General features: G+C 42.0%; 1 protein-coding gene across 1 annotated transcript in view; it reads left to right on the top strand.

The window, feature by feature from the left end:
* LOC135225753 (zinc finger and BTB domain-containing protein 24-like) overlaps positions 1-21,720 on the top strand; it is a 526,510-nt gene extending 504,790 nt beyond the window's left edge. Inside the window, exon 6 of the mRNA XM_064265161.1 lies at positions 21,201-21,720. Within this exon, the coding sequence (XP_064121231.1) occupies positions 21,201-21,593 (393 nt within the window). The 3' untranslated portion in view covers positions 21,594-21,720. The remainder of the gene's footprint in view (positions 1-21,200) is intronic.
* The last annotated feature ends 921 nt before the right edge of the window (positions 21,721-22,641 follow it).

The raw sequence follows: 22,641 nt of genomic DNA, 5'->3' as shown, positions 1-22,641 counted from the left end.
GGCCGAATCCGAAAAAGCACTCTGAGAATGAGATACATAGGGAGAATCTACCTCAGTAGGATTAGAATTATCCGTGAAAGGCTCAATAGGCCTTGAACTCACACCTTTCAGACGTCTAACCCTATCCCTCTCTAACTTCTTCAAATAAGAAGTCAAAGTCTTCCACTCTTCTGCATTTAATCCCTCGCATTCCTTACAAGTATTATTAGCAGAACACTGAAACCCCCTACATTTACGGCATACAGTGTGAGGATCAACCGAAGCTTTCGGTATCCTCACCCTGCAGCCTACATTCACACACATTCTCACACTCACATTTGAATCAGACATACTGAGAAAAATCCAAAAGAGTTATTCCAAAAACAGTCCACAGTAGCGAATGCCAAAACACGATCCAGATACGTCACCAAAAAGCCGAGAAACGATGATCAAAGGATGAAATATGAATCTAAGTCAGGAGGTAATAGCAACAATGTTGATACCACCGGCGACAGAGAAAATATGATAGAAAACGGGGATGGTTCCTAGTCCTGCCGCCCAGGGCAGGCCGGTAGATCACCTGACCTACCTGTAGCGAGTGGCGCGAAATTTGAATTTCTGTCGGGGACGACGGAGTCTTAGCTATGTATATATCTGACAGGTAAGTTGATTGTATGAAAACATAAACTAAACTTTACGAAACACATTAACAAAACTGTAACACTTAACTTTACAAAAAACTTAAAATAAAAAATTAATTTTTTTTGTCTTTTTTATTTTACATTTTTTTTTTTTTTTTTTTTTTTTTTTTACAAATTTCAACTTCTTCACCACTTTCAATTTTCTGTTTTTTTGTATCACTTGGTACTTCCTTTTTGCTTACTACTACTCCTACTAACGGCCTCTTTAAAAAATACCTATCCAAGGAAGATTGCTTCTGCCTACTTTTGACAATGTTCCTGAAACGACTCAGACAAATGTCATTGAACTGTGCAAGCATACGACCTGTGTAAGCCTTTTTGGGGTGTGTCTTTTCTACGAATGATTGCACCTCATGAAAAGCAGCTAGAGCATCCTTAATTTCTGCCGTTGTCATAGTCGTCATCCTCCTCCTCACCGCTGCTAGAGAACTCCTCTTGAATGATGTTATGTTGCATGGCCTCCAACTCCTTCAGGTCATCTGTCATAAGCTCCTCTTGGTGCTCCTCGAGAAGGTCATTGATGTTGTCCTCGTTGACGACCAGCCCCATGGACTTGCCGAGTGCAACGATCTCGTCAAAATCTGGTTGCGAAACAGTTTCAGGATAGTCAACTGTTTCTGAATCTGCAGCACCAGCTTCGCCCACGTCGAATCCCTCGAAGTCTCAGGTGGATACGGCACCAGGCCAGAGTTTCCTCTACGAGGAGTTCAAGGTTCGCCTCGAAACCTCCAGCCAAGCTTGGTCGATGAGTCGGATGCATATGACGATGTTGAAATGCTCCTTCCAAAATTCACGCAAGGTGAGGTTTGTGGTATTGGTGATGTCGAAACATCTTTTGAAAAGATGTTTCGTATACAGTTTGATATCCCTTGCTGGTCCATGGGCTGGAGGAGAGGGGTGGTGTTAGGCGGAAGATACAGAACCTTGATGAAGGAATACTCCACTAGGATATCTTCCTCGAGGCCAGGAGGGTGGGCAGGGGCATTGTCCAACACCAGCAGGTATTTCAGAGGGAGGCGCTTCTCTTCCAAGAATTTCTTCACTGTCGGGCCGAAACACAGATTTACCCACTCCGTGAACAAAAGCCCCATTACCCAGGCTTTTGCATTAGCCCTCCACATCACTGGAAGCTTCTCCTTAAGCACTTTGTGGGCCTTGAAGGCTCGAGGAGTCTCAGAATGATAGACAAGTAGGGGCTTCACCTTGCAATCCCCACTGGCGTTGGAACAAAGTGCAAGCGTAAGCCTGTCTTTCATAGGTTTATGCCCGGGTAGCTTCCTCTCTTCCTGCGTGATGTACGTCTGCCGAGGTATTTATTTTCCAAAAAAGACCAGTCTCATCACAGTTGAAAACTTGCTGAGAACTGTAGCCTTCGTTGATCATCATCTCGTCGAACGTCTTTTTAAAGGCTTCAGCCGCTTTCGTGTCCGAGCTGGCCGCACCACCAAATGGGTGCCAGTCCGTTTACGAAATTTCTCGAACCACCCCTTGAATTCTGGAGTTGGCATTGATGTCCCTTCTCCTCCGTCGTCTTCGGTCTGGGCAATCAAATCGCCAAAAATAGCGCTGGCCTTGTGGCAGATTGCCGTCTCCGTTATCGTATCGCCAGCGATTTCTTTGTCTTTTATCCAGACAAGAAGAAGCCTTTCCATTTCATCGTGCACGTGGTTCCTCTTGCTGGACAAAATAGTGACGCCCTTGGAAGGTGTAGCTGCTTTGATGACATCCTTCTGCTTAAGGATGGTGCCTATTGTCGACGGATTTCGGCCGTATTCCTTGTCGATCACAATCAATCGCATACCAGCTTCATACTTCTTGATAATCTCCATCTTCGTCTCCAAAGATAGCATCCTCTTTTTTCCGTGAATTTCAAGTTTCTTGGGACCCATGACTTCGTATATACTGTACGTAATTATGTTATGTAGTACGTATACATATGTAGTAAAGTTCTCACACAACACGATAAAGTCTACTACAACGAAATTACTAACGAATTTATGTTAATAAACAAAATCGTTAGAACGAACGAATACCGTGTGCGTACGATACCGATGATACCGTGAAGTGGGCAAATGAGCATGCCGCCACGTAGATGCATCATGGGAGGGATGCTGACCAACAGGAGAGAAGGATCTCATGGCGGTGACTAGCATCAGGAACCAATGGGAGGGCAGGAGGATGGTGGCGAGTCTACTCAGTTGGCGGAGCGCGACTTTCAAAATTGTTATCGGAGATCCGGGCAAATCTCGGACTTTACAGCAATAACCTATCGTATCTTGAACAATTTTTGTATGTAGAGCCGTAAAATTTTTCGTATTTGCTTTCGTATCTCAAGTTTTTCATAAGTTGAGCCTTTAGTATCTCAAGGTACCACTGTACTTGTACTACAACAATGTACATGGGCTAGCATCATGAGGCTTAGATCCAGGCCTGCTGCAGTTTTAAGTGTTATTGAAATGCTGTGGTAGTGTTATTTACATGTTATCAATAAGTTCTCAAACCTGGTATGGAGAGGACTCTGCTGAATTTGATCTGCCAGAACACTTAAAGGTAGTACGTTCTTCAATTTTACCATTATCATTTTTACTTAAAAGGAAACTTCAAATTCATACTACATTATAGCTTGAAAAAATTGGGCTCAGACTGGAAACCCTAATTGTGACCTTGTCGAAGATGAGCTTGTTTCACTTATTCGAACCAGTAGTACACACTAGTGAATATTGGCTGATAGATATTAGGCTATTGAACCTAGGCTATCATTATAATATATTATTATATGCCTATGGCTGAAGCTTATATGGGATGACAGCGTTGGAGATGACAATTATTTTACCATATTGTGTCTGTTTGACTCATGAATAAAGAACCCTAATTAGTTCTGCCTCTAGAGGAAAACAGGACTGTAAATTTATGGTGGGAAGAAAGGCACATAATGTCAACAAATTGGTCAACTATATTGCTCCACTGTATACAAACCACAGCAGACAGAATTAGTATTTTTATTTCTACATGTAGTACACATTATCCTTGCTAAATTCTGCAAAGATAATTTACCGATCATTAAAGACTGCTGAGAAAATACCCATAATGTAGTTGCCATAACTAGAAAACTTAAAGGCTTAACCATAGAAGAAATATACCAGCAAAATTAAATATTTTTATTTCTGCATGCAGTACATATTGTATATAGTAAATGGTGCATAAATAATTTGACAGTCTTGACGAACATCCGAGGAAAAAAAAAAAAAAAAAAAAAAAAAAAAAAAAAAAAAAAAAAAAAAAAAAAAAAAAAAAAAAAAGTACAAATTTTCCTATAAGATTGTATGGGTTTGTGCTATTGTTTACATAAGAATGATCCCCTAGCAATGGCGCCAGGCAGTGCATATCACAGACTGCTTTGGCTACTCTGCGCTGTCCAATCTCTCCTCTCTATATCTATGGGTTAAACTGCATAGAATTGAATGCGCACTGACTTCATGGGCTGTGCCTCTGTCCCTACCCTAGTCAGGTGTTGCCATTTTGTGGTATTTCATATGATTTTAAATAGTAAAATCTGGCATCTGTTTCCACTGACTACTGCTACATTTTTATTTGTAATAAAAAATAAGCTACACTTCATAACATTGCTTTCAATTCTGGCAGTTAAGCATTTCATAATGAAAACCTACCATAAATATAATATATGCAGAATATAACTTTAAATTTAATCCTTAAATAATAAAAGTTTAAAGATGTATCAAAATTTGTCAAGTTGAATTGAATATCCATCTCCTACTGATAAAAGCAGTCACTGGTTATCGGGGCTGTTCCATTCTCTGTGGGGTGCCAATATGTGAAAACTGCCATTAACTGAAACTGGGCAATTTATGGCACCTCTGTTAGGTATGTTATGGCGCCCTCACTCTATTATCAGCACCTAATAGCACTTGGCCCATTATGGTGTAATAAATCAATTTTATGTGGCTAGACAAGCCATAAAGCTGGATTGCCATTAATGCGAGCACCATAAAACTGGATTGCCATTAACAGAGTCCGCCAGTTTGCTGTAGTTTTCACTTGGAAATATTCACAAATTACTGTATTTTTACATTTTTGTGACTAAATAGGCTTTTTGTGATTAAACTATTAATATATTAAGGTATAAGTTTTTATTTTTTTTAGCAATCCAAATAGGCAGTTAAGCATTTTTAGAGCTGTAGGTATTTGTGGATTTTAGCTGCTCGTGGGAGGATCTGGTACCCATCCCTGTGAATAATGGGGGTCGACTGTATTTGTAGGCCTATACCCTGTCATGGCCTCAAAATATAAGATTGACTTGTAGGCCTATGCCCTGTCATTGCCTCACGGTTCAAGAAATTGATGTGTAGCCTATGCCCTGTCATTGCCAGAAAATATAAGAATTTGATATTTAGGCCTATCTCACAAGGTTTGCTTATGTAGACTAACATAAAGTTAAATAAAGGATGCTTGGGTATTTAGGCTGTGCAGGATAAAAAAAAAAAAAGTGCAGACAAATTAGCCAAGATCTTAATAATGATGATATACATAACAGTAAGTATATCTTTTACCAGCGATATCAATTGCAGACTAAATAACTCCAGATATACTCAAATCTGTGGTAACATCATTCATGCATGGAGCTCAATATTACTAAACATCAAATCCATACTAGGTAGTAATCATGTCCTGTTAGTGTGACGTCATTCCCCTTTTAAGAACTTGCCAATCACTGGTGTGCAGTGGGCAGGCTTCGCTGCTAATAGCCGTGGGTTTTACTATAGTACCTGAGTGAGTCCCATCAATGACAAAACTTAATCTATGAAAATCAGCTTTCAAGAATATACAGGTCTTTTATTGTTTAAAAGATCAGAATATCACTAAACTACTATGAAATTCACAGCTGGTGTCCCGATGTTTTTCCGGAATAAAATGTTATCAATGTACTTGACAAAGATGACACTTTGTCACAGGGTATCTTACATCTCTACCTAATTTTTGACTGTACTCTGTATTATGAAAATTGCATAATTCTAGTAATTATAAGAGTAACACTGACTTCTTGTGGACATTGCGACCAAACTCAGAGGAATCTTCCGAAGGCATAATGACGTAACTTATGACAACATTAACTTGCCTTCTTCTCGACGGATAATTGGCTATTTGTGAAAAAGTCTCAACCTCTGGCAACAATGAAATACAACCAATACTCCTTGTTTACACTTTGTAGTAGTGGCAGTAGTAGTAAATAGGATTCAGGCCATGTGGTCAAGTGCTAGAATCCGTGAAGAAAAGGGTTTCCACAAGTAATCCGAGAAATTAATTTCTATCACTTTCTCCATTGAAAAATTATATAATTAAAAATAAATTAACAAAGTGAAGAAAACTTTGTTCCGCAAGTTATAATTTACTAAGAGATCAACAACTATTGCTTTATAGAGCATATATATAGTTACCTTTCTGCACCTTATGTAAGTCAACAAATGAAGAAAACTTGGTAGCCTTGGATGTCCGGGTGTACTCTTACCCAAAAAATGGCCGTATTATTCATTTACCTTTCCAAGCTTACAAAGGGTTTGCCACGGGCTTTCTCACTTCTAAACAATTGTTTAAGTCGAATCACAAAAGCTGGCCTTCAAACACTGAGACAATGACTTATCATAGCCGCCATTCTTGAAGCTTCGGCAAGGTACGAATATTCCTTCAATTTCAGACAGCTGTTTATCGTCATTACCTTGTGGGAGGAATTCGGACGTCATATATTTAGGCACATATAACTTTGAACCCATACATTAGTGTGTTCCGCCACTGGCTTCGGCTGCTTTATTTTACTCTTATGAATATACTTTTTTCTAATATAAGTAATAAAGAATACTGCCAAAAATTAGGTATGAATGTAAAGTATACTATGGCTAAGTAATATCTTTGTCAAATGCACAGAAAAAGTTATTCCAGAAAAACCACCGGGAGAAAGGCTCTAAATCTCATTGTAATAAAAGTGAGATGCCTACCATGACTTGGATGCATCCTGTGAAGTCCTGAATAGTACAGTTAAATACTGGTTGTCATACCGTTTTGATATAACATTGAATCCTGCAAAAGTTCTTTCAGCTCAAACTGGTACTATTGATGTTTGAAACACAGAAAAGCAGTAAAAGGAATCACAGGCCTGTTGAAAAAACTGACTTGGAGGAGAGCAAAAGCAAACATCTGCTTTCAAAGGCTGCTTTCCAAGGCGGTTGAAGTAAGACTTAAATTTGTCACGGGTAAGCATTGCCACCTTAACTGTTGCCAATGTAACTGCATCGGCATAATTTGTTTCTGTAAATGTCAAAGTTGTCTATCAGTAGGAGATGGATATTTATTAAGCTTTACAAAACTTCACAAATCTTGAAACTTATAATATTTAGGATTAAATTTTAAAAATTATATTCTGCACATGTATTTTATTCATGGTGGTTTTTTCATTATCAAAGCTTAATTACCAAAATTTTAAAGCATTGTTATAGTTTTTTATTTTTATTTTTACACAATGAAGGATGATGTCGTAGTCAGTGTGGTCACAAAGAGATGTCAGATACCGCTATTTGACCAAGTTATCAGTCAAAAAATCACGTCACGGCAACACTGCATGGGATTCAAGTGCGACCCCCTTCACCTCATCTATGCTTTAGATGCCTTATGCCACAGATTCCTTGCATACATAATTTTTTATTGTTTTTAATTGGTTTCCAGCTGGCACCAGAAGATTTATGCTATCATTAAGACTGAAGGTTTGTTAGCTATGAAAAATACAAATTAAAATAAAAATGTTATTTTTCTTTCAGCATAATAATATGCCCCATAAAAGGTTCACGGGGTTAAACTTTGTTAAGCATTAACTCCAAGTGACCTAGGTTCTAGTGACAAAATAGGCTCACATCCAGAAGTATTTACTTAAAAAATTAACTTAAGCAGTAAATATTAATTTTCCTGTGCTTTGTAGTGTTTAAGTTAGTACTGATGAAACATTAGTTATTCATCAGTTTTTCAATAAACATGCTTAAACAACAGTACAGGCAGTCCCCAGTTATTGGCAGGGTATCTTTCCAACAGCTTGATGATAAGCAAAAGTGACCAATAACGAAAAATTGCTTATCTGTGCTGGTAACATTCATCTTATTACCAAGACGAAGAAGAAAATATGTAAAGAATATTCCAGACTAGTCTGTAAAGGTGTAATGGTAAAACTGGCCTTTTCAGACTGCTGGCCAGCCATAGATTTGTCTAATTCTTCATAATGGCTTGGGTAGTAGGTACTTTGACTAACCTACCTCGGTTATATTTTGCAGGAGTTGAATATTTTTCCATCTAGTATTATCATCATACAATTATTTTTAACCAGTAAAAAATTTGACTGGACAAATGCCGCAAGTGCCAGAAATTTTGTAATTAGCCCTATTTATGCTTACAACTAACATACAAGTGGAAATGTTTTAAAACAATAAGATTTGATGTAAAATTTACTTTAACTAGATTTCATAACTTGTATGTATAGTATGTATAACTGATTTTGCTGTATATGACTGTATTTAAATCTTAAATTTACACTGTAACTGCTGTTCAGAGTATGTGCATTTACTTCCCAAAGTTTAGTTTTACTGAAGTGTTGGGTTTCACAATGATGACCTCAGATTTATCACCAACATTCGTAAAACAAAATTTCTCTACTTTTAAAGTTAATCCTTTTAAAAATAGGGCATTCTTTGCTTAAGACCTTGCCATATATTTACATGGAGAGGAAAGATTAATGTGAATTAAGGACTTTAAAGCTTTTAATATCAATGCCTGGAGGATTTGTTCTGACACGTTATACAAACCATCAGTCCTTTACATAAGGAATTACTATTCAGCGCTACCTGGACCGGTCATAAGATTTAATGACAACGTATATCGGCAGTAACTGCTTGTCCGATAGTCGGGAGTCCCGCCCAACTGGATGTAAACATTCCGCTTTGCTTTCAACCGCCATCAGGTGCAGACGTGTGTTTACCTCTCTGTCGTGAGATAGCCTATGTGCTTTTCGGCTTTCAGCCTTTTCCTTTTTGTATCAGTGTGTGTTACTGTAAGAATTTCTTTTGTTTTTTGTTGTGGAATAGCACAGGAACCATGCAATCCCATGATTCAGAGAAGCCCTCGCACCCCCCCTCCATCCAACTTGAGTGTGTGGCCCGGAGTGGGAGGCCGAAAGTGTAGGGCTTTCCGGTCTAGTGACGTGGTGGACTCTCATGACCTGTGCACAAGGTGCCGAGGGTGTGAATGTTCTCGTATTTTGACTTGTGATTGTTGTGTCTTGGTTGGAGGAGCAGTGGGAGCGGTACGAGAAGAGGAAGGAGCCGTGTAAAGCTGCCAAGGTGTCGTCGGAAACCTCTCCCTTGACACCTCTAGTAACTGATACGTCATCTTCTGGCTCTTTCCCCTTCGGTGGACATGTCTCTCCGCCTCTTCACTCAATCTGTCGAGTGCAAAGGAGGGAGGGCGACATCCCAACCTTGAGTTGTACTCGGGATCTTCCCCCTGCTGATCGAACAGGAACCCCCATTAACTCAACTGTTGCTTCCTCAGATGTGTCTGCCTCCGTGGGTGGGGACCTTCAGCAGATGTGGCACTCGCTGAGTCTTCCGGGCACTCCTAGTATTAAGGGGCTCCTGCTTCATCTAGCTGCAGCCCTGGTTACTCACGGGGTGGAGACAAGGATGACTATGACAGTTTCGATCCCTGGTTACGCAGCAGCTCCTCACCTGGTATACACCCAGCATGTGATGATGGTCACCCCCACAGCTCCAGTGAAGGCTCAATTGCCTTATGTACCCAAGAGGGAGTTTGTACCCCCTCCTCCTGGTTTTGCTGTCCTCGCTCCTCCCCCTGACTTCGAGTGCCCGAAGAGCTCGCCCCTGGATCATCCACCTGTTGCCGTCGCCGTGCCTGCTGCCCCTGTTCTTGCCCGTGGAAGTGCTGCCACTCCTTCAGGTCCTTCCAGCCTGATGGAACTGGGCCCTGTTGCCACTGCAGCTGCCCCAGCTCCAGCCTGGATGGGAGACCTGTCAGCTGTCCTGAGGAAGTTGGCAGAGGAAGTCCAAGAAGAAAAGGAAGATGTCGTCGTCTTCTTCGTCTTCATCTTCTGCCGCCTCTTCCCCTTAGACTTCCAAGGTCCCCCGGCCGAGGAAGAAGAAGGTGGCCTCGCCCCCCCCCAAGAAGTCTCACATAGAGACTTTTAAGGGCCTGTCTTGCTCAGGTGAGACAGGTCGGTCTTCCTCCGGTCCTCCTGTTCCTCTAGGAATGGGTCCCATCTCTCTTTCCTCAGGGAATAGGAAGAGGGGACCGTGGAGGTACCGGGTACCTCCGCTCCCAGCTCCAGAGGTTCCACCTCCGGACCGGGAACCTTCTCGGCCGCTCGCATCACCGAGCATATGGTCACCTACGGGTGACCGTGCAGCCAAGGTCCAGATGACTTGAGTATGCTCACCGCCAGGACCCAGGTTTGGAGTTGAAGGACGGTAAAAGTCACTCAGGTGACTCTCGCCAGACTGGTGATCGCTCGCGCAGTGATTGTCCGGTGCCCAGGGTTGACATGATGGTCCCACCAGACCGTTCACGTGTCGAGGCTGGGAAGAGGTCCCCCGGTCACCAAGAACAGCTTCGGCTGCTTCTAGGACTGAGGTGTGTCGTGAGGACGGTGCTCGCTCTCACCGCATCAGTGGATGCTACCACTCACCCGACCATCACTCCCATCAGCAGGACCGGACGGCTCGCATGGCTGGTAGCAGCTCCCCTAACGCATGAGACCAACGCTACTGCCCTCGGTCGAGCGCTTCTCTGCAGGGAGACCGCTGGTCCAGACCTGCAGCTCGATCACCACCACGGGTTGGCGATCACCTGCAGTCCTCCCAGCCTACCGGTTCTGCTGGTAGGCAAGGTAGGAGGGTCAGATCTTCTTCACCTATCCCTTCCACCCCCTCGGACTACACTTGGAGGAGCGAGGCGAACAGGAGTGACCACGAGGAGTACGCTCCTTACAGTCTGACCATGAAAGCCTATGAGCCTGGTTCAGTCTTGAGACCGAACAGATCATACGCTCAAGTGGTTGGAGGAGACCACGAGGGGTCTGGCGAGGTTCTTCCTCCTGAAGGAAGTGTCTCTCAGGAAGTGATCCGCCAGGATGGATCTGGCAGTTCATCGCCTCAGGACGCGATCACCCCCGAGATATAATGAATATAAGTAAAACCTGGTATTCCCAAGAGACTGGGAATGACGATCAAATAAAAGGGTTCCAAACTTAAAGATCAGATAGAAAAAATAGGAATCAAGGGGGAATGTGAACTAATAGCAGTAGAATTTGAATCTGAAAAATTTATGAACATAGTAATATATAGACCCCCTAATAATAAAGAGTTTGACATAATAATAGAAAAATAGGATGATATATGTAGAAATCACAAGGACTGGACTATTCTCCTATCTGGAGACCTTAACTTTCCTTTCTTAGACTGGAAAGAACGAATAGGAGATTGTGGTTGTATTTATACATATAAAAGAAGAGAGTAATAGTAGTGCAGAAGACAAGAGGCAATTCGAAAAGCTATTGGATATGCTACTAGAATACAACATTCAACAAATAAATCACCTGCCAACAAGAAAGGAAAATACTTTAGACCTAGTATTTGTGAACGAGGTGAATTATTTTAAAGAAATAATAGTTTATAATGCGAGTATTTCAGACCATAATGTCATAGAATTAACAGCCCATTCTAAAGCAAGTGAAAACAGAGATAAGCAAGAAATGAAAAAGTGGGAAGGATATGGAAAATACAACTTCTACAGTAAAAATATAAAATGGTCAGAAATAAATGAAGAATTAAACAAAGATTGGGATAACATTTTCGTAAGTGATGACATAAGGGTATATACGGATATTATATAAAATATTAGAGAAAATAGTGGATAAATATATACCGAAGAAGAAAAGTAAACATCAGTCATGCATACCAAGAGACAGAAGGATCTTGTTCCAGAAAATCAGAAAGTGGAAAAAAGGTCTTGTAAAAGAAAAAATGCATGGAAAGTTATAGAACTAAAAAGTAAGATAGAAAATGCAGAACAAAAGATTATACAATCAAAAGAAAATGAAAAACGGGATTTGGAAGAAAAAACCCTAGTAAATATCAAGCAAAACCCCAAACTATTATCCTCGTACGCAAAAAAGATGAATAAAAGAAGAATAGAAATAGGCCCTCAAAGAATTGAAGGGAGATTAACGAATGAAAAGGAGGAAATATGCAACATATTGGCAGAACGATATAAGAGAGAATTCACCCCTAGAATTGATAATGAAGATAATGATATAAAAGTAAGGGACGAAAATTGTGAATATTTAGCTGACATAGATATTAATGAAGCTGATATTGTGCAGGCTATTATGAAATTAAAAATGGAGCTGCTGCCGGGCCTGACGGTATCCCTGCTATTTTGTTAAAGAAAGTAGTTCATTCTATCGCAAAGCCACTTGCAATATTATTAAGACAAAGTGTAGATACAGGCAAGATTTATGATGAGCACAAATCAACATATATTACCCCTACTTTCAAAATTGGATCAAGACTAGAGGCAAGTAATTATAGGCCTGCGAGTCTAACATCACATATTATGAAAGTGTATGAAAGGGTAATGAAGAAAAATATTATGAAACATTTAATGAAAAATAATTTGTTTAATATAGAACTGTTAGTCCACCATGAGAACATATACAAAAATATGAAAAGTGGAAATGAAACAGATGTGGTTTATCTAGACTTTGCAAAAGCTTTTGACAAGGTAGACCATAATATATTAGCAAAGAAAATTAGAAAACATAATATAGTGGATAAAGTAGGAAGATGGTTAAAAGAATTTTTACACACAGAAAAGAGATAGTTATTGCAAACGATGAGAAATCGGATGAAGCTAAGGTAATATCCGGTGTGCCACAAGGTACGGTGTTAGCTGCATTACTGTTTGTTATTATGATTGCAGACATAGACAGTTAATGTTAAGTAGTTTCGCCGGTGACACAAGAATAAGTAGAGAAATTACTTGTGATGAAGCTAGGGACGCGCTACAAAGAGACCTTAACAAAGTATATGATTGGGCAGAGGTAAATAGGATGGTATTTAACTCTGATAAATTTAAATCAATAAATTATGGAGACAGAGAAAGAAAGCTATATGCATATAAGGGACCTAATAATGAGACAATCACAAATAAGGAAGCAGTTAAAGACCTTGGTGTGATGATGAATAGGAACATGTTATACAATGATCAAATAGCAATTCTATTGGCAAAATGTAGAGCAAAAATGGCAATGTTGTTACGGCACTCCAACACAAGAAAAGCTGAACACATGTTTATGCTTTATAAAACATATGTTCGTAGTCCACTTGAATATTGCAATATATGGTACCCACACTATCAAAAGGATATTGCACAAATAGAGAGTGTACAAAGGTCCTTTACAGCTAGAATTGAAGAAGTTAAGGACCTTGACTACTGGGAAAGACTACAAACCTTAAAATTATATAGTCTAGAAGGGAGAAGAGAGCGTTACATGATAATTCAGGCATGGAAACAGATAGAAGGAATAGCCGAAAACATCATGGAGCTAAAAATATCAGAAAGAGCTTCAAAGGTAGATTAATAGTGCCCAAAACTATACCAGGAAAAATAAGAAAAGCGCACTGGACATTAATCCATACGCATCCACTACGCACCAGCATTTGATAATGCAGCGTCTATTCAATGCGTTGCCAGCTCATCTGAGGAATATAACAGGAGTGAGCATAGATGTGTTTAAGAATAAGCTCGATAAATATCTAAGCTGCATCCCAGACCATCCAAGATTGGAAGATGCAAAATATACCGGAAGATGTACTAGCAACGACCTCAGGGAAGGATTGGTGGTTGCTCCCTCTGACTGTCCATTAAGGTTAGAGTCATTCTGGGGTCCTAAGAAAAAACCCAGAGCGACGGTGGGGCTACCCCGGTCTTCCTTGGCCGATGGAGTGCTGGACCGAGTGAACAACCCTGTCTCTGGACAAGAGGCCTCAATCAGGGCTGGCAGGTCAGACAAGCTGCTTCCCCTTCCTCTACCTCGTCAGTGGCGTTTCTACATGCCTTCAACAGACCTGTTGCCGACCAAGCAGTTGATCCAGAGTTAGCTTTTCAGCAAGAGGCATCGGCCCTGGAATCCACTGCCACGGCAGCTTTCCAGGCCGTTTCCTGGCTGGATCTGTGGTCCCTTACAGTATCCAGAGTCGCAGCCTCTTCAGGAGCTATAGTTCCTGGGGAAGACTCGGCATTCAAGAGACTGCCAGTCTGGAGGTAGGGCCATCTCCTATCTCGCCCACCAGACGGCCAACGTGTGGGCCAACCTGGTTTTGAGAAGGGACGCAGTCCTGACTCGCATAACCAGGGCAGCCGGTTACGAGGTAACTTTGGGTCTGCGTAACGGAGCTTAGCTGGCACTTCCTCCGCTCCCAAGACGTCAGCACCGTCTAGGGTAGCGTGAGTAAAGACCCAGCCTTCCTCTTTCGCTTTGAGAGGTGAGCGTCAACCCTCCTTCTCTTGTGGGAAAGGGGCTAAGCGGAAGGGGAAGAGAGGGAAACGCTAGGGACAGCGTTCCCCCTCACCTGCTGCCGGAAGTTGTGGGGGGGGGGGTTGCCTGGAGAGCCATTGGGCAACTTGGATGCGCTGCAGAGCCGAGACTTGGGTAGTGGATGTCCTTCGGAAGGGATATCTACTTCCCTTTAAGTTGAGGCCACCCCTCACCTCACACCCGGTCCACCTTCAAAAGTACGTCCCTGGTTCTGCCAGGGACATAGCACTTACCTAAGAAGTGCAGACCAAGCTGAGCAAAGGAGCTGTGGAGATCGTGCGAGATCAGTCACCGGGGTTCTATAGCCAACTATTCCTGGTGGAGAAGTCTACAGGGGGCTGGAGATCGGTGATAGATCTCTCTCCCTTGAACTCGGTTCATGATGGAAACGACATGCTCAATGCTCGATTCCATCAGGGAGTACAATTTCCTGCTTTCGGTGGACCTGAATGACTCGTATTTTCAAATACCCACCCATCAGTCCTCCAGGAGGTACCTTCGCTTTATCCTCGTCAGGACGGTGTACCAATTCAGGGCACTTTGTTTCGGTCTCTCAACTGCCCTACAGGTGTTCACAAGAGTGTTCACTCTGGTGTCGGCTGGTCCTGGCGAGCTCTCGCTCGCAGTTGCTACAGGACAGAGATCAACTCCTCCACTTCTGCCGCGATCTGGGGATCGTGGTAAATTTCGAGAAATCAGATCTCGAACCCAAGCAGAGGATAAAGTACCTGGGCATGCTGATCAGCAGGTTCAAGGAAGCAGATCGACAGTTCCTGTCAAGAAAGAAACAGTCAGCTCAGCAGTGGCAAGTCATGATCGGTCACCTGTCGTCACTAGAGACCTGCGGTCTCTTCAATGGAGACTAACGGAGTGCTGGTCACAGGGATGGGATCCACAGTCCTTCCTGGTTCCTCTCACGGAGGAAGTATGGGAGGATCTGGCCTGGTGGCTAGATGACAGGAACCTCTTAATAGGAGTGCCCCTGTGCACTCCCCCTCCAGAGATGCTTCTGTTCTCAGACACATCGACAGAGGGTTGGGGCACACACCTGGAAGAGTTGCTGGTTGCAGGAGTGTGGAACCATCATGACAAGCACCTTCACATCAACTTCCTGGAACTCAAGGCAGCGTTTCTTGCACTCCAAGAATTCCAGGAACGACTGATGGGACTCGGTGGTGTTGATGAGCGACAACACATGGTAGTGGCATATGTCAACAAATAGGGGGGCCTAGTGTCCCTCCCGTTGCACTGGGAGAGATTCCCCATGGCACAACCAGTAGAGCTGTCAGCCAGATACATTCCAGGCAAGAGGAATGTAGTGGTAGACAAGCTCAGCTGGCAGAATCAGGTGATTAGGACAGAGTGGTCTCTAAACCCAGACGTGGCGGAAAGGCTCTTTGACCTGTGGGGGCATCCAGTAGTGGATCTGTTCACCATTCGGTTGTGCCGGACCCATGGGCAGCTGAAGAGGATGCGTTCCAACATCCGTGGGACAACCTCGTAGTTTACGCCTTTCCCCCGTTCTGCCTGATTCGCAAGGTGATCAGCAGGGTGCTGGTCACCAGCAATCTTCAAAAGATTCTGGTGGCACCTAAAGGGCCTCAGGCCATTTGGTATCCAGACCCACTGGCTCTTCTCTCGGAGGCACCACGAGAGATTCCCCCAAGGCACAACCTGCTGTGTCAACCGCATGTAGAACAGTACCATCAGGCAGTACATTCCCTGTGTCTTCACAGCTGGCGGTTATCCACCATCTCTTGTGAGCAAGAAGCTTTTCTTGCCGAGCAGCAACAGAGATGGCTGGGTACCTCAGACAGTCCTCTGCAGCAGTATACCAGGGAAAGTGGTCCATCTTCTGTGGTTGGTGTCGTAGACGGGGTCTCTCTCCGCTCAGAGCCACTCTTCAGCAAGTAGTGGATTTCCTGATCTTTCTTCGCCAAGAGAAGCTCCTCTCTGTCTCTGCAGTCAAAGGATATAGAGCCGCCCTAGCCCTAGTCCTTACGCTGCAAGGAGTTGATATTTCCTCTTCCATGGAACTATCTCTCCTAATGAAGAGCTTCAAAAGGTCTTGCCCACCCTGGGAACTCAGGCCCCCTGGGTGGGACATGCCTCGTCTTAAGGAGTTCGACTCATGGACCCTACGAGCCTCTCTGGGAGTCGTCAGACAGGGATCTGACCCTTAAGACCGTCTTTCTGCTGGCCCCGGCATCAGCAAAGACAGTAGGAGAACTTCATGGTCTTCCCTTTGATGTCAAACACTCGAGGGGATGGGGATCAATTACGCTCGATTTCATCCCGGATTTCGTAGCAAAGACTCAGAACCTTTCGGTCCCTGACGCCAGGTTCAAGTCCTTCACGATCCCCTCCCTAGAGGACTTTACTGGTAATAATACAGAAGAGATGCTACTTTGTCCTGTTAGAGTGCTACGGCACTATCTGAAGAAAACTTGACACCTCAGGCCTGAGTGTCAACACCTCTTTGTTAGCACTGGGGTGACCAAGAAAGAAGTGTCCAAGAACACTGTTTCTTTCTGGCTTCGTGAGGTAATCCGGAAAGCGTACGACTCCGACAGGAGTGCCGACACTAATACCTTTCGTCCGAGAGCCCACGAAGTTTGAGGTATTGGTCCAACCCTTGCATTCCACAAGAACTTGTCAGTTGCTGAAGGCAGGGGTGTGGTCCAACCAAACCGCCTTCACCTCCTACCTTGGGATATTGCCCATAGGTCCTTGGACACTTTTTCCTTGGGACCCGTGGTGGCTGCTCAACAACTTGTGTAGCTTACCCAGCTCCTTTAACAAGACAAGGTTGTATCTTGTCCTTGTGATATCGCATGAATGGAGAATGAATGAGTGTGTGACTGGCTCCTCTTCCTTCTCTTTTCTTCCCACTTGCTGTGGGCAGAGGCTAGTGGTCGTCACAAGCTGGACAGGACGACGGTGCACTTAAGCTACTTAACTGAGCTCCATTCTATCTCTTTAGTTCTTTAGTTAGGGATAGAAGCGTTTATCCGTCCCTTCCCTAGTATGGGGGGAAGCGGAGATACAAAATTAATCCGTTCCGAGGCGGCTTTCGTATCATGAGCTTTTCGTATCTTGAACCGTATTTTACATGCAAAATGGCCAATCCGTTCCAAGCCCTACAAAAACACCCCAGTAAATTTCATAATAAAGCTAAATTGACCTATAAACAATGAAATACTACAACAATTTGGACCATTCAATACCTAACTTAATATGTACTAGGTACGTATACCTGTAAATAAAGTGTATTAGTGTACAAGGTATACAAGATATACTGTATGTACATACGTACATATGTAGTAAAATGTGGAACCTTACCTTTTGAGTGAGGCTATCTCCGAAAATGGCAACAGAGGAGGAGGACAAACGGCAGAAAACTTCTTATAGTATGTACATTACTTAACTTGACGAAACACATTAAAAAAAGTCAGGAAACATAACCTAAACTTTACGAAACACATTAACAAAACTGAAACACTTAACTTTACAAAAAATGTAAAATTAAATTTTGTTTGTTTGTCTTTATTTGATTTATATATATATATATATATATATATATTAGATATATATATATATATATCTATATATATATATATATATATATATATTTATAATATTATATATATATATATTATATATATATTTTACAAAATTTCAATTTCTTCACCACTTTCAACTTTCTGTTTTTTCGTAGTATCACTTGGATCTTCCTGTTTGCTTACTGAAGGCCTCTTTAAAAAATAACTATCTAAGGAAGATTGCTTCTGCCTGCTTTTGACAATGCTCCTGAAACGACTCGGGCCAATGCCATTGAACTGTGCAAGCATACGACCTGTGTAAGCCTTTTCAGGGTGTCTCTTTTCTACAAATGATTGCACCTTATGAAAAGCAGCTAGAGCATCCTTAATTTCTGCCGTTGTCATAGGGTCGTCGTCCTCCTCCTCACCGCTGCTAGAGAACTCTTCTTGAATACGTTATGTTGCATGGCCTCCAACTCCTTCAGGTCATCTGTCATAAGCTCCTCTTGGTGCTCCTCAAGAAGGTCATTGATGTTGTCCTCGTCGACAACCAGCCACATGGACTTGCTGAGTGCAACGATCTTGTCAAGATCTGGTTGCGAAACAGTTTCAGGATCATAAACTGTTCCTGAATCTGCAGCACCAGCTTTGCCCACGTCGAATCCCTCGAAGTCTCGGGTGGATACGGCATCAGGCCAGAGTTTCCTCCACGAAGAATTCAAGGTTCGCCTCGAAACCTCCTGCCAAGCTTGATCGATGAGTTGGATGCATATTACAACATTGAAATGCTCTTTCCAAAATTCATGCAAGGTGAGGTTTGTGGTATCAGTGATGTCGAAACATCTCTTAAAAAGTTGTTTCGTATACAGCTTCTTGAAGTTTGATATCACTTGCTGGTCCATGGGCTGGAGGAGAGGGGTGGTGTTAGGCAGAAGATAAAGAACCTTGATAAACAAATACTCCGCTAGGATATCTTCCTTGAGGCCAGGAGGGTGAGCAGGGGCATTGTCTAACAACAGCAGACATTTCAGAGGGAGGCACTTCTCTTCCAAGAATTTCTTCACTGTCGGGCCGAAACACAGATTTACCCACTCCATGAACAAAAGTGTCATTACCCAGGCTTTCACATTAGCCCTCCACATCACTGGAAGCTTCTCCTTAAGCACTTTGTGGGCCTTGAAGGCTCGAAGAGTCTCAGAATGATACACAAGTAGGGGCTTCACCTTGCAATCACCACTGGCGTTCAAACAAAGTGTGAGCGTAAGCCTGTCTTTCATAAGCTTATGCCCGGGTACTTCTTCTCTTCCTGCGTGATGTACGTCCGACGAGGCATTTTTTTCCAATAAAGGCCAGTCTCATCACAGTTGAAGACTTGCTGAGAACTGTAGCCTTCCTTGATTGTCATCTTGTCAAACGTCTTAATAAAGGCTTCGGCCGCTTTCATGTCTGAGCTGGCCGCTTCCCCATGCTGCGCCACCGAATGGATGCCAGTCCATTTACAGAATGTTTCAAACCACCCATGAGAAGCCTTGAACTCTGGGGTTGGCATCGTGGGCAATCAAATCGCCGAAAATAATGCTGGCTTGTGGGAGATTGCTGTCTCGGTTATCATATCGCTAGCGATTTCTTTGTCTTTTATCAAGACAAGAAGCAGCCTTTCCATCTCATCGTGCACGTGGCTCCTCTTGCTAGACAAAATAGTCAAGTCCTTGGAAGGTGTAGCTGCTTTGATGGCATCCTTCTGCTTAAGGATGGTGCCTATTGCCGATGGATTTCGGCCGTATTCCTTGGCGATCACACTCAATCGCATGCCAGCTTCATACTTTTTAATTATCTCCATCTATGTCTCCAAAGAAAGCATCCTCTTCTTTCCTACTTCAACTTTCTTGGGACCCATGACTACGTATATACTGTACATAATTAAGTTATGTAGTACGTTTACGTATGAAGTAAAGTTCTCACACAACACGATAAAGTAGTACTGCAACAAAATCACTAACAAATTTACGTTAATAAACGAAATAATATAGAACAAATTAATTCCGCGTGTTTACGATACCGATGATGCCGCGAAGTGGCCGAAAAAGCACACCGCTATGTAGAGCAGAGCACGATGGGAGAGATGCTGACCAATAGGAGAGCAGGAACCAATGGGAGGGTGGGAGGATGGTGGCGAGTCTACTAAGTTGGCGGCGCACGAGTTTTAAAATGGTTATCAGTGGGCTGGGCGAATCTCGAACTTTACAGCAACAACCTTTTGTATCTTGAACAATTTTCGTATGTAGAGCAAAAAAAATCTTCGTATTTGCTTCCATATCTCGAGTTTTTCGTAAGTTGAGCCTTTCGTATGTCGAGGTACCACTGTACTACTTTATATTTGGCTTCTTATTTATGATGTAAGTTCTTGCTTGCTATTCATAAGCGGTATGCATGCCACCCCCTTATGAATTGGTCCAGAGGTCTGGCCGCTGATTCTGCAGTTCTCACTCTGATCAGCTGGACAGAGGCTAGGTTCCCCACCTCTTTGCTCTTACGACCAGGAAGGGAACCCAGGTTGGGCGAACACCAGTCTGTTCACAAGACTCAGATTCCTCCATCCAATAAGTGAGTCTTCCTTATGTAAAGGACCGCTGGTTTGTATAACGTGTTGGAGCAAATCACAATTTTTGCAGTAAATTGTATTTTTCCTAACTATACAAACCTGAGGTCCTTTACATATAGTCCCACCTCATGCCACCCCTCACTCTGTTCCTGTGCCTAAAGCAAAGTGGAATGTTTACACCCAGTCAGGCGGGACTCCCAACCATCGGACAAGCAGTACTGCCAAACTACTGGTCCAGCTACTGCTGAATAGTAATTCCTTATGTAAAAAAGGACCTCAGGTTTGTATGGTTAGGAAAAATACAATTTACTTTCAAAAATTGTGATGTTAATTTTATTTGATTAAACAACCTTTTTTTAAATTTAATATTGAAAAATGATTTAGACATAATAAGGTTAAAGTATTTAAGGAATAAGAAAAAAAATCTAAGGTCAACGTATTAAAAAAAGATAAGTTGATATTACAGGATTATTAGAGAACTACATGAAAATTGAGTACTATTAGAAACTGTTTTGCATTACTTAATAACATAATTTATTATTTAATCAACATTTCCTTACTCCTTTCATTTTTATCATACTTTTTATCTAACAATTTCTAGGCTGCTTATTACTAGTCTTTACAATTGTCAGACTACAAATATTGTATGAGTGAATTGTTGGTAATGAAAGAAAACACCAGTAATGTTTAAGACACTGTATTTTTCTTTGCAGTCCACCCCTTATGTGAGCACTGATGATGGCCCATCTTCATTCAAATGTACACAATGTGCTTATAATACAACCACTCGGAAGTATATGGAGCGACATGTTGCTTGTCACGCAGAGAAGCTTAATTTTTTCCACTGTCCACACTGCCCGTTTAAAGCAACTCACATGGGGAACTTAAAAACTCATATCAAGATTCACACTGGAGAAAGACCCTTTGCATGTCCTTACTGCCCATATTCAGCAGTTCAGAAGGAGAAACTGAATGCTCACGTCCGCACACACACTGGAGAGAAGCCTTTTGCATGCGAGTACTGTCCATATCGCTCAACACGTAAGGATCACTTGAAAACTCACGTAAGACTAAGGCACATGCAAAGACTGACACAACAGATATAAGTTATGTAAAATATTTAAAGTGCAAATTGATCAAGTCATAGGCTACTCTAATAACTTTAGTTTTATCCATGTAGTACGTATTTCTAGCAGGCTCAAAATTCATAATGCTTTAAAAACTGAGGAACAAATTCATTGAATTTCTGTCTAACAATATGCAAAATAAATTATAAAACCAAAGTTATATTGAAAAATTAGTTTTCATCATACAAACCTATATTTTAATCTTTCATTTATTATAAAAATATTATGAAAAACAATGCTTCAGGCCCAATCAGTGGTTACTGAAGGAGTATGGAGTATTTCTAAAGAATTGAAGAAGTCACCAGTACACTTTGTTTGTAATTTTCCTGTTATGAGATTAATCCAATTTACAAAACTGGAAGGCTGGCTCACATGTACGTAAAGTATGAATCCTCTGTAGGGATTATACAAAGTTTTGCAAATGACTTGAAAGCTTTTCTCAATACTTAAACTGGCATTTTACGGTCAGTAATGTTAACTCCAAATGGTTGTGCGGTCTGCAAAACCTCCGTTTTTGTTAATTAGGTTTCAACTCTGGTGACCAATAATGGTGTTACCTTGTCCACAAAATGTGTGATACAGTACACCTAAAATAGTTACATTTAACCTTGGAACCATGTTGTTCCTCTGTTGCCAATGTAGGTTTACCTGTACTAATGGTTACAGTTTGAAGGTGGACTGCATATGGAAGGTGCACAGCACAGATTACTCATTTAAGGAAGATCCATATCAAGGACATATACCTCAATTTATAACCTGGTATGCCTCTCAAAATGTTGAAACAGGGACTTATGAATATACAAGAAAATTTGAGGGACGACATTCTCTTAACGTGAACAATGTTATCAACAACTTAAGCAGAGGCCAGTAAGAAGCATAGATTTAGTCTTGAAAAAGACTTGAAGCATGTGGTTTTTTGGATGATGTAATTATTTGAGATGAATCTTACCTGCTCTTAAATTTAGCTATATCTCCCTGCCAATTAGGCAAACAAAAATCAAATGGCTGTCCGGATGAATGTCCAGTT

The sequence above is a fragment of the Macrobrachium nipponense genome, chromosome 13 (genome assembly GCF_015104395.2).
Source record: "Macrobrachium nipponense isolate FS-2020 chromosome 13, ASM1510439v2, whole genome shotgun sequence".
Lineage (NCBI taxonomy): Eukaryota > Metazoa > Arthropoda > Malacostraca > Decapoda > Palaemonidae > Macrobrachium > Macrobrachium nipponense.
The sequence above is the reverse complement of the archived record's forward strand: the minus strand, read 5'-3'. Positions and strand labels throughout refer to the sequence as shown.